At 39.8% G+C, this 12,627-nt stretch overlaps 1 protein-coding gene across 2 annotated transcripts in view; it reads left to right on the top strand.

The window, feature by feature from the left end:
- Positions 1–353: 353 nt before the first annotated feature.
- Positions 354–12,627, top strand: part of CWF19L2 (CWF19 like cell cycle control factor 2) — an 89,816-nt gene continuing 77,542 nt past the window's right edge. Inside the window, exons 1-2 of one of the 2 annotated variants that reach the window (XM_084974095.1) lie at positions 354–475; positions 3,636–3,746. In XM_084974095.1, the coding sequence (XP_084830221.1) occupies positions 383–475; positions 3,636–3,746 (204 nt within the window). In that variant the 5' untranslated portion in view covers positions 354–382. 2 annotated transcript variants of the gene reach the window in all.

Here is a 12,627-nt window from a genome sequence, read left to right as displayed (position 1 = left end):
GCACCTTGGTGCAAATCTTCGAGGTGCGTACTTAACCTCTCTGAGTGTCTAATCTACTGCGGTGGTTTTAAGAGGACATAGCTAAGAATGCCGTCGGTATGGTACAAAGTGCATAATAAATGTACACTAACAGTAACCCTGATCAGGGCAGTCTCAACAGATGAAAGTGGGCAGGCAACTACTCAGATTAATCTTCCGGCCTCTCTAAACCTGGAAGTTGGACAAGTTCCTAGAATACTAAGCGACAGTCAGAATTGCGCATGCTCCGTTGGTGGAGCAGCACCCCTCCTTCTGGTCGGAAGTCTAGGTTTGTTTATTAAATTACGACAGTCGTAAATTGAGATTTTTGCGACAGCTTCTTAGCTTAACGACGACAACAACTATGGCGGCTGTCGGTGGTAGTTTTGAAAGTGCCAGGAGCATTGAGGAGCGTAAGGAACAGACCCGGATTGCCAGGGCAGAGGTGTTGCGACAGGTACTGCCGTTTGGGGGCTTTTGGCGCCATTTAGAATCGAGAGCGGAGGCTTTCTGGGAACCAGACCTCTGGCTTTCGTGCCTCCCCAACACTCTCCCTTTCACTCCGCTGTATCTTACCTCCGGTTGTGTGGAGGTAGTTGTCTCCCTTTGGAAATTCCTACAAACTCGAGTATCTTCTGCCTCCTGGGTGCTCCAGAAGCATGTTCCATTTGTTCATGTTTGTTTTTTAAGGAAAACTTGTTTCTTCTCAATTTCCTTATCTTTTAAATCGTTCATTCTTGACATTTTTAACACCTGGTTACCTGATTTGGTCACTTCCCTGGGACTCCACCACTTATAATGACTCTCTCTGAGTATTTTACAGCCTCAGCCCTCGCGCTTGCTGTATCTGAAATGAAACTTTCCGTTTTCAGGAACACATGTAAGGCATATTAGAGTGAAGTGTTTTACTGTTTCACTACCCCCCGCTCTTTTTTTTAACCTGTTTGTCTTGGCTTATTGTAATCCCTTACTGATCTTTACAAGGATTGAGACAAGAGACTTAGAATTCAGCCCCCCGAAAAAGGTTGAGAATCCTTGTATTTCTCATTGAGATGCGTGGAGATAACGTAAAGAGTGGAGGAAGTAAACTGTACTACTGTATTATCTGACAAGATGTAAGAAGTGTGGCAATGAAGGGGAGACGTTGTGGTAAAGAACAATGTATGGTGCCATAAGTGAGGGCTTTTGTTTTAAGATGAAAGAGTTTAAAACGAGTTTAAATGCAGATGAGAGGGAGCCGGTAGAGGAGAACAAGGAGGAGAAGTATAATGACTACAGTAAAATTTTACAGAGGAAGAGAGGGCAGAAAGTCTTGGACAGGTGAAAGGTTCGTGTAGTTCCTTTGTTTCAGTAAGTATAATATATGTGTGTAATAAATATCCTTCATCCTTGTCTCTGATGTTTCAGGCAGTTGTTGGAGGGAGTAGAGTTTGTAAGCTGTGATAAATTTTATGGTAGAGCTATGCACTGAGGGAGAAGAACCAAACCCAGCTTTGAAATTTGGGGAGAGAATGAAAAGGCAGGAACAGCCTCCTAGGAAGATCTTTATTTGACTGTTGTTGAAAAGATGAATAAAAATTAGCATTATGTGGGGTTCCTGCTGTGGCTCAGCAGTAAGGAACCCAACTGGTATCCATGAGGGCTCTGGTTCGATCCCTGGCTTCACTCAGTGGGTTAAGGATTCTGCGTTGCTCTGAGCTGTGGTGAGGTCACAGATGCAGCACAAATCCTGAGTTGCTGTGGCTATGATGTGGGCCGGCAGCTACAGCTTCATTCAACCTGTAGCCTGGGAACTTCCATATGCCACTGTGTGGCCCTAAAAAAAAAAAAAGAGAGAGAGAGAGAGAGAGAGAGACAAATTATTAGGATTATGATCATTTGTTTTCAGAAAGGAGATTCTTCTTGAAGCATTTTCGGTGTATGAGTATGTTCCCAAAGGTTAGTTTCTTGTCACAGAAAGAGTTCAGAAATGAGACAAATTAAGAATGAAAAGTGAGGATTTACTTCAGTGAGAAATACAGCTCTTAAGGAGAGGTTGCAGAGAGGTGAGCAGCTGCCCCATGTTTTTTTTGGCACACCGGTTATATGGGGAATCCAATTGTATGGCTGGAGTTTGGGGTGTCGTATTCCTTAATTTTCATCCCAGTTTCACCTTCCCGAAGGGAGGAGGGAATTTTTGTCGTTATTGAAAGTGTCATGGCATCAGTGTATGATGGATACTTCTTATCCATATAGCTAATTTTATTATAATATAACGAGGAACAGATTATATTTGGACATTGGAGAGTTGCATCTTTTCCCACCTGTCTTTGTCAGCCTCCAGGGCACTTATCACCCCAAAAGGTGTAGTTTCCTATCAGTCTGGAGGTTGGAAGTTCCCAAGCTAGGGGTCAAATCATAGCTGCAGCTGTAGGCCTATGCCACAGCCACAGCAACCCAGGATCTTAGCAGTGTCTGCAACCTACACTGCAGCTCATGGCGATGCTAAATCCTTAACCCACTGAGTGAGGCCAGGGATGGAACCTGCATCCTCATGGATACTAGTTGGGTTCTTAACCTGCTGAGCCACAATGGGAACGCTGTTATGGCTTTTCTTTTTCTTTCTTTTTTTTTTTTTTTGCATGTGTTTTTTTAGGGCTACGCTTATGGCATATGGAGGTTCCTAGGCTAGGGGTCAGATCGGAACTGTAGCCCCTGACCTATGCCAGAGCCACAGCAACACAGGATTTGAGCCTCATCTGTGACCTACACCACAGCTCACGGCAACGCCAGATCCTTAACCCACTGAACAAAGCCAGGGATCAAACCTTCATCCTCATGAATGCTATTTGGGTTTGTTAACTAACTGCTGAGCCATGACAGGAACTCCCCCACTTTTCTTTGCCCACCCATGGATCCTGCTGTTAGCATGATACATGATTTCCTGCTGTTTGGCCCCATTTCCCCCTTCTCTGCTCATGCCTAACTATCTGCCTGCTATAACAGGTATGGATATTGCAGTTTGACAGTGTCCTAACAGTTACAAAAGTATCAGGCATTATCAGTGGGATAGTGAAGGGAAAAGAGATTCAAGTCACATTTGAGGTAGGGAGCTTAGGGAGAGGGAAGGGTCTGCAATAGATCCCAGGAGTCTGTCCTTGACTGGTAGCTCATTATACTAGAGGTTGATAATTGGTAATGCAATTGGTAATGTGGGAGGAGATTTTTTTTTTTTTTTTGTCTTTTTGCCATTTCTTGGGCTGCTCCCGAGGCATATGGAGGTTCCCTGGCTAGGGGTCCAATCAGAGCTGTTGCTGCTGGCCTACACCAGAGCCACAGCACCTCGGTATCCAAGCCACGTCTGCAACCTACACCACAGCTCACGGCAACGCCTGATCGTTAACCCACTGAGCAAGGGCAGGGACCGAACCCGCAACCTCATGGTTCCTAGTCGGATTCGTTAACCACTGCGCCACAATGGGAACTCCCTTTTTTCTTTTTTTAATCTCTCTTACACTTTTGTAGAAGCAAATTCTTGGCAAGAAGGAGTTCATTCAAGAATGTTTTATGAAAGTGGAAGTTTCTGTTTCTGTTTGTGAAAAGAATGCAGATCAATTTTTCTTTTTTCACTGTTTTAGGCTAAAGCCAATTTTGAAAAAGAAGAAAGGCGTAAAGAACTTAAACGACTTCGGGGTGAGGAGACATGGATGCTACCTGATGTGAATGAGCGAGTTGAACAGATCTCACAGGTGAATACTAACAGGCTTACTTGATGTAAGCATATATGTCTCTTTTTTTAGGTACTTATTCAAGTTAATATTGGAGGATTAACTTTGTAGACTGTTTTTACAAGTACAGAATGAATATCACATAGTTGGCATTACCAAATATGGAAGAAGTAGTATGTTTTAATATTTTGGACATTATGACATTGGAAAGATTTTGTTATCTGAGTTGGCTGAAGGCTTAGCTTCAGAATAGACGGTCAATGAGGACCTGCTTTATAGCACAGGAAAATCTGCCTAATATTCTGTAATAACTTATACGGGAAAAGAATTTGAGAAAAAAATGGATATGTGTATATGTATAACCAGATCACTTTGTTGTACAGCAGAAATTTTCACACATTGTAAATCAACTATAATTCAGTAAAACTTGAAAGCTTAAATTCAAATTTCTGGTCCACTTGTAGCACGCTTATGGATCTAAAAATTTACGTGTTTTAAGCTTAATGTCATACTTTTATTTATTTATTTATTTATTTATTTTAAGGGGGGGTGGTCCTTAATCCTTGTTTTCCCTTCTCACAATTTATGCTGTCTCTCTTGTTATATTTTATGGGGCTAATACCCTTCTGTTAATCCTTTTGGGGCCATTGAAGAGGATACACACACACGCACACACATATGTATATTTGTGTATATATGTGTTTACTTGATATCTGTCTATCAGTGTATCTACAAAGAAAACTAAAACTTCTCTCATTTTTCTAAGAAATCTTAGCTGTATGATTTTTAGTGCATATGTTATAGAAGCATGTTAAAGTTTCTTAGAAGATTTTGTTTATTTAGTCATAGTCCTCATCTCCTTTCATGAAAGATTTAAAGTTTTTTGGAACATAGATCTATCCCCAAGAGATTGGACATAGTTCCCTGTGCTGTACAGTAGGACCTCATTGCTCATCCATTCTAAATGTAATAGTTTGCATCTGCTAACCCCAAACTCCTAGTTCATCCCACTCCCTCCTCCTTCCCCCTTGGCAACCACAAGACTATTTTTTATATCTGTGAGTCTGTTTCTGTTTTGCAGATAGGCTCATTTGTGCCATATTTTAGATTCCACATGTAAGTGATATCATACAGTGTTTGTCTTTCTCTTTCTGACTGTCTTTATTTTGTATGAGAATCTTTCGTTGTATCCATGTTGCTGCAAGTGGCATTATTCTTTTTTATGGCTGAGTAGTAGTCTATTGTATGTGTGTGTGTGTGTGTGTGTGTGTATATGTATATATATGTGTGTGTATATATATATCTGTATGTATATGTGTGTGTATATATATGTATGTATTTACCCATTCATCTGTTAATGGACATGTAGGTTGTTTCCATGTCTTAGCTATTGGGAATCATGTTGCAATGAACATATAGAGGTGCATGTATCTTTTTTCAGTGAAAGTTTTGTCTGGGTACATGCATAGGAGTGGGATTGCTGGATCATACAATAATTCTATTTTTACTTTTCTGAGGAACTGCCATACTGTTTTCCATAGTGGTTGTACCAATTTACATTCCCACCAACAGTGTAGGCAGTTCCCTTTTCTCCAGACCCTTTCCAGCATTTGTTCTTGCAGACGAATTAATGATAGCTATATCTTACTGTGTAAGGTAGTATCTCATTGTAGTTTTGATTTGCATTTCTCTAATAATTAGTGATGTTAAGCGTTTTTTCATGTGCCTAATGGCCATCCATATGTCTTTGGAGAAATGTCTGTTTAGATCTTCTGCCCATTTTTTGATTGTTTTTTGTTGTTATTGTTATTGAGTTGTGTAAGTTGCTTGTATATTTTGGAGATTAAGACCTTGTCGGTTGCGTCATTTCAACTATTTTTTCCCATTCCATAAGTTATCTTTTCATTTTGTTCATTGTCTCCTTTGCTGTGCAAAAGCTTGTAAGTTAGATTAGGTCCCATTGGTTTATTTTTGTTTTCATTTCTGTTGCCTTGGGAGACTGACCTAAGAAAACATTTGTATGGTTTATGTCAGACAATGTTTTGCCTATGTTATTTTCTAGGAGTTTTATGGTGTCTTGTCTTATGTTTAAATCTTTAAGCCATTTCAAGTTTATTTTTGTGTATGGTGAGAGGCTGTGTTCTAGTTTCATTGCTTTACACATGGCTATCCAGTTTTGCCAGCACCGTTTGCTAAAAAGACTGTCTTTTCCTTATTTTATATTCTTGCCTCTTTTGTCAAAGATTAATTGACCATAGGTGTCCAGGTTTGTTTCTGGGCTCTCTATTATATTCCATTGATCTGTATGTCTGTTTTTTACCAACACCACACTGTCTTGATTAGTGTAGTTTTGTAATATTGTCTGGATTCTGGAAGAGTTATGCCTCCTGCTTTTTTTTTTTTTTTTTCCTCAGGATTGTTTAGCAATTCTGGGTTTTTTTTATGGTTCCATATAAATTTTTGGATTATTTGTTCTAGTGCTGTGAAAAATGTCATGGGTAATTAGGGGTCACATTAAATCTGTAGATTGCTTTGGGTAGTATGGCTGTTTTTAACAATATTAATTCTTCCAATCCAGGAGCATGGGATATCTTTCCATTTCCTTGAATATTCTTTAATTTCCTTGATTAATGTTTTATAGTTCTCAGTGTATAAGTCTTTCACCTTCTTGGTCAGGTTTATTCCCATGTATTTTTTTTTTTTTTTGGTATGATTTTAAATGGTATTTTTTTAAATATCCCTTTTCTAATATTTCCTTGTTAGTGTACAGAAATGCAACTGATTTCTGAATGTTAATCTTATATCCTGCTACTTTGCTGAATTTGTTGATCAGATTAAGTAGTTTTTGTGTGGAGTCCTTAGGGTTTTCTATATATAGTATCATGTCATCTGCCTATAGAGACAGTTTTACCTCTTCTCTTCCAGTTTGGATACCCTTTTATTTCTTTGGTTTGTCTGATTGCTGTGACTAGGGCTTCCAATACTATGTTGAATAAAAGTGGTGAGAGTGGGCATCTGTGCCTTGTTCCAGATTTTAGTGGGAAGGCATTCAGCTTTTCTTCATTGAGTATTGGCTGTGGGTTTGTCAGAAATGACATTTATTTTGTTGAGATGTTTCCTTTATACTCAATATTGGTAAGAGTTTTTATCATGAATGAATGTTGGATTTTGTCAGATGCTTTTTTTGCATCTATTGAGATGATCATGTGGCTTTTGACTTTTCTTTTGTTAATGTGGTGTATGACATTGATTGATTTGCATATGTTGAACCGTCTTTGTGAACTTGGGATGAATCCCGCTTGTTCATGGTATATGATCTTTTTTTGTGTGTTGTTGGATTTAATTGGCTAGAATGTTGTTGGGAATTTTTGCATCTATATTCATCAGAGATACTGGCCTGTAATTTTGTTTTTTGGTAGTGTCTTTGATTTTGGTATTAGGGTGATGGTGGCTTCATAGAATGTCTTTGGGGAGTTCCCGTTGTGGCGCAGTGGTTAACGAATCCAACTAAGAACCATAAGGTTGCGGGTTCGGTCCCTGGCTTTGCTCGGTGACTTAACGATCCAGCGTTGCCGTGAACTGTGGTGTAGGTTGCAGACACGGCTCGGATCTGGCATTTTTGTGGCTTTGGTGTAGGCCGGTGGCTACAGCTCCGATTCGACCCCTAACCTGGGAACCTCCGTATGCTGAGGGAGCGGCCCAAGAAATGGCAAAAAGGCAAAAAAAAGACAAAAAAAAAAAAAAAAAAGAATGTCTTTGGAAATATTCCTTCTTCTTTATAGTCTTTTGGAAGTATTTAGGAAGGATTGATATAAGTTCTTCTTTGTATATTTGGTAGAGTTTGTGAAGCATTTATGGTCCTGGACTTTTGTTTGTGGGGAGTTTTTAAATTACGTATTCAATTTAATTTTTAATGATCGGTCTGTTCAAATAATTTATTTCTTCCTGATTCGGTTTTGGTGGGTTGTGTATTTCTAGAAAGTTGTCCATTTCTTTTAGATTGTCGATTTCTTTGGCATATAATCGTTCATAGTATTCTCATGGCTTTTGGTATATCTGCAGTATCCATTGAGATTTCTCCTTTTTCATTTTTTATTTTGTTTATTTGGGTGCTCTCTCTTTTCTTCTGGTAAACCTGGCTAGAAGTTTGTCAATTTTGTTTACCCTTTCAAAGAACCAGTGCTTGGTTTTATTGATTATTTCTGTTGTTTTCTGAACATTTTATTGATTTCCTCTCTGATCTTTATGATTTCTTCCCTTCTGCTGACTTTGGGTTCATTTGTTCTTTTTCTAATTCTCTTAGGTGGTTAGGTTATTGATTTGAGATTTTTCTTCTTTTCTGAGGAAGACCTTTGTCGCTATGACCACCTTCCCTCTAAGGATTTTTTTGGCATCCCCTAGATTTTGTATGGTTGTGTTTTCATTGTTGTTTGTCTCAAGATATTTTTAAATTTCCCTTTTGATTTCCTCATTCACTCATTGGTTTTTTAGTAGCATTCTGTTTAGCCTCTGTGTAGTCAGTTTTTTCTCATTTCTTTTCCTGTGGTTGATTTCTAGTTTCATGCCACTGCAGTCAGAGAAGGTGCCTGAAATAATTTCTGTACGCTTAAACTTGTTGAGGTCAGTTTGTGCCCCAGTATGTGGTCAATCCTTGAGAATATTACATGTGTTTTTGAAAATAATGTATATTCTGGTTTTTTTGGATGTAATGCCCTGAAAAATCAATTAAGTCTAACTGTTCTTTTGTGTCATTTAGGATCTCTGTTGCCTTGTTGATTTTCTGTCTAGAGAATCTGTCCATTGATGTGAGTGCAATGTTAAAGTCTCCTACTATTATTGTATTCCCATCAGTTTCTCCTTTATATCTATTAGTATTTGTTGTATGTATTTGGGTGCTTCTGTATTGGGGCGTATATGTTGATGAGTATCCTCTTCTTGAATTGATCCTTTTATCATTAAATAGAATCTTTCTTTATCTTTCTTTTTGGCCATTGTTTTAAAGTCTATTTTGTCTGATATGAGCATTGGGACTCTTGCTTTCCCGTCATTTCCATTTGTATGAAATATCTTTTTCTGTCCTCTCACTTTCAGTTTATATGTGTCCTTTGCCCTAAAGTGAGTCTCTTGTAGGCAGCATATTGTAGGTTCTTTTTTTTTAATGCAGTCTGCCACTCTTTGTCTTTTGACTGGGGTATTCAGTCCATTGATATTTAAGGTAATTATTGATAAATATGTATTTATTGCCATTTTAAATCTTATTTTCCAGTTGATTTTATATTTCTCCTTTTATATATTTGTTCCATTCTTTTTTTGGTTAGATGATTTCATTTTTTTTTAATATAATGATTTTAATTTTTTTCGTTATAGCTGGCTTACAGTGTACTGTCAGTTTTCTACTGTACAGCATGGTGACCCAGTTACACATACATGTGTAGATTATTCTTTCTCACATTATCATCCTCCATCATAAGTGACTAGATATAATTCCCAGTGTTACAGCAGGATCTCATTGCTTATCCATTCCAAAGGCAAGAGTCTGCATCTCTTAACCCCAAGTTCCCAATCCAGGATGATTCCTTTTATTTTGTGCTTGTGTCCACTTCTTTTTAGTTTTTGTGAATGTATTGTTTGGTTTTAATTTGTGATTTCCCTGTTTTTCAAGTTATGTTAACCCCTTCCTGTATCTGCTTTAGCCTGATAGTCATATAGGTTCAAACATATTCTAAAAAAAAAAGGAGTCTAGATTTTCTTACTTTCCTTCCCCACATTTTATGATTTTGATGTCCTTTTTTACATCTTCATATTTATCCTTTGGCTGTTGTTTGTGTTTGTTATTGCTTTTACAGTAGTATTTTTCTTTTTCCTTTTAGATCTGTATACTGCCTTATTTAAGTGATTACTTTCTGATTGTGATTTTCTCTATACTGTTTCTTCTTACTTCTTTCCCATTTATTTATTTATTTAATTTTTTTTTTTTTTTGTCTTTTGAGGGCCGCACCCACGGCGTATGGAGGTTCCCAGGCTAGGGGTCAAATCAGAGCTGTTGCTGCTGGCCTACACCACAGCCACAGCAACACCAGATCCGAGCTGCATCTGCAACCTACGCCACAGCTCATGGCAATGCTGGATCCTTAACCCGCTGAGCAAGGCTAGGGATCAAACCCACAACCTCATGGTTCCTAGTCAGATTCGTTTCCACTGCGCCATGGCAGGAACTCCACTTCTCTTTCCTATTTAGAAGAGACCTTTCATTAGTTCTTTAGGATAGGTTTACTCTTGTTGTATTCAGTTTGTTTGAGAAATTTTTTATTTCTTCTTCTATTATAAATGGTAATCTTGCTGGGTAGTGTATTCTAGGCTGCAGTTTTTCCCTTTTAGAACTTTGAACATATCTTTCCACTCTCTCTGGCCTATAGCATTTATATAGAGAAATCAGTTGATAGCCTCATGGGAGTTCCCTTATAATTAACTCTCTGTTTTTCTCAGGATGCCTTTAGAATCCTCTCCTTATCTTTACGCTTTGCCATTTGTATTATAATTTGTGTTGGTGAGGGTCTATTTGGATTCAACTTTTTTGTGGCCTTCTGTGCTTCCTGTGTTTGGATAAGTGTTTCTGTCTTTAGATTTGGAGAGTTTTTAGTCATAATTTCTTCAAATATATTTTCAAGTCCCTTTTCTTTTTCTTCTCCTCTGGAATCCCTGTTTTACATAGATTGGCACACTTTATATTATCCCATAGAACTCTTATTTTGTGTTCTTTTTTTTTTTTTTTCATTTGGCTTTCTGTCTTCTGCCCTAAGGGTAGTAATTTCCATTATTCTTCTTCCAAGTCACTTGTTCATCCCTCTACATTATTCATTCTGCTGTTCCATGCCTTTAGCTCAGCTTTTGTCTCTGCAAATCAATTTTGTAATTTTTCTCGACCCCTTCTTATAGTTTCTAGTTCCTTTTTAAAGTTATCCACATTACCCTTGATAGCTGTTCTTAATTCCATTAGCATTTCCATTTCCTGCTTTTTGAACTCAGCATCTTTTAGACTGCATAGGTCTGTTTCATTGTTTGCTCCTCTTGTGGAATTCTCTGGTCTTTTAAACAGGAATCATGCCTGTGCCTCTTCATTTTGCTTATATTTTTCTCACTCTGTGAATTTAGGGAAAACAATTATGTTTTGTAGTCCTGGAGGGCTATTTATATGCAGGAGTGAACCTGGGTAGCTTGTGTGCATTTACTATTTTTTTTGGGCACGAGGGCTGCTTTTGGTTTGGATGCTTGCTATCTCTTTACACAGTTTGTGAAGGCTCTTATCTCCTTGATCATGGGTGTCCAGGAGTACAGCTTGCATGTGCTTCCAGGGCATGGGGGAATGGGCAGTGCTTGTGGACCTTGTCAGTTTCCTGGTCCTTTGGCAGTGGCATTAACCCTCAGGGAGATGAGGGTGGTGCCTAGTGCCCTTGGCAGAGGCAGTTGTGAGGCATGTGGCTTCCTAGGGAGGTGGAATCAATGGCAGGCACTTGTTGTAGGGCCCTCCATGGCATTGTCATCAGAGGTGACTGGGATGCAGGTGATGCTTTGTCATGGGACCCTTAGTGGGGGTGGGCCCACTTACCTCTGGAGTCTGAGATGGCTGGGGTGGTTTGCACCTGCCCCTGTAGTCTGTGCAGGAGGTGCCCCACTGCTTGAGAGCCTGCATATGTGCAGAGAAAAGATTTCCTGCGGCAGTTCCATCCTTCTCCTCTCAAACTCCCCAACAGTGGTGCCTCGCTTCTCTGGTGGGCCAGGCCTCCTCCTACACTCCTTCAGCTGTGGCCCACCACTCCATGACCTCCTCAGTCTGTTTGCACACAGCCAACCAGAGTTGTCTTCCTAGAACTGACCTCCAGAGCCCAAAGCTTAGCTCCCAGCCTCTGTCTGTGTGTCTCAGGCTGTGTTGTACCTGGTGGTTGAACCCATCATCTGTGCAGCTCTCTCTTTGCTCTGGGCCCCTCAGATTGGCTGCCTCACTTTTCTCAGAGGCTTTGAGGTCCCTCCGTCTTGGCTGACCTACCTGATATACCCAACAGTTAGGTGGCCTCCTAGTGTGTGGATTCCTTTCCTCTTTACAGCTCTCTTTCAGAAGCTCTGAACTATCTTGAATCCTTTTTTTCTCTTCTCTCTTTTTTTCCCTTTTTGTTCTTCCCAGTATGTGGAGGTTTTCTTTTCCTGTTTACAAGTCTTGAGGTCTTATGCCAGTGCTCTGTAAATGTCTGTCAGTATGGTTCTTCTTTTTTTTTTTTTTTTGGTCTTTTTGCCATTTCTTGGGCCACTCTCGCAGTATATGGAGGTTCGCAGGCTAGGGGTCGAATCGGAGCTGTAGCCACCAGCCTACACCAGAGCCACAGCAACTCGGGATCCGAGCCGCGTCTGCAATCTACACCACAGCTCACGGCAGTGCCAGATCCTTAACCCACCGAGCAAGGCCAGGGATCGAACCCGAAACCTCATGGCTCCTAGTCAGATTCATTAACCACTGCGCCACAACGGGAACTCCTAGTTCTTCTTGTAGACGGATTTTTTTCTTTTGATGTTGGTGGAGGAAGGTGAGCTCCATGTCCTTCACCATCTTGATCCCATCTCCACTCAAAATCCTTTTTTTTTTCTTTTTCTTTTTAGGGCTGTACCCACGGCATATGAAGGTTCCCAGGCTAGGGGTCTAATCAGAGCTACAGCTGCTGGCCTACGCCACAGCTCACAGCAATGCCAGATCCTTAGCCCACTGAGTGAGGCCAGGGATTGAACCCGCAACCTCATGGTTCCTAGTTGGATTCATTTCTTCTGGGCCACAATGAGGACTGCTCAAAATACTTCCTTTTTTTTTTTTTTTTTTGTCTTTTTGCCATTTCTTGGGCCGCTCCCGCGGCATATG

The sequence above is a fragment of the Sus scrofa genome, chromosome 9 (genome assembly GCF_054392235.1).
Source record: "Sus scrofa isolate SSC_HxYL_T2T_F1_AM1 chromosome 9, Sscrofa_HxYL_maternal_Yorkshire_Landrace_v2.0, whole genome shotgun sequence".
NCBI classification, from domain to species: Eukaryota; Metazoa; Chordata; class Mammalia; order Artiodactyla; family Suidae; genus Sus; species Sus scrofa.
The sequence above is the reverse complement of the archived record's forward strand: the minus strand, read 5'-3'. Positions and strand labels throughout refer to the sequence as shown.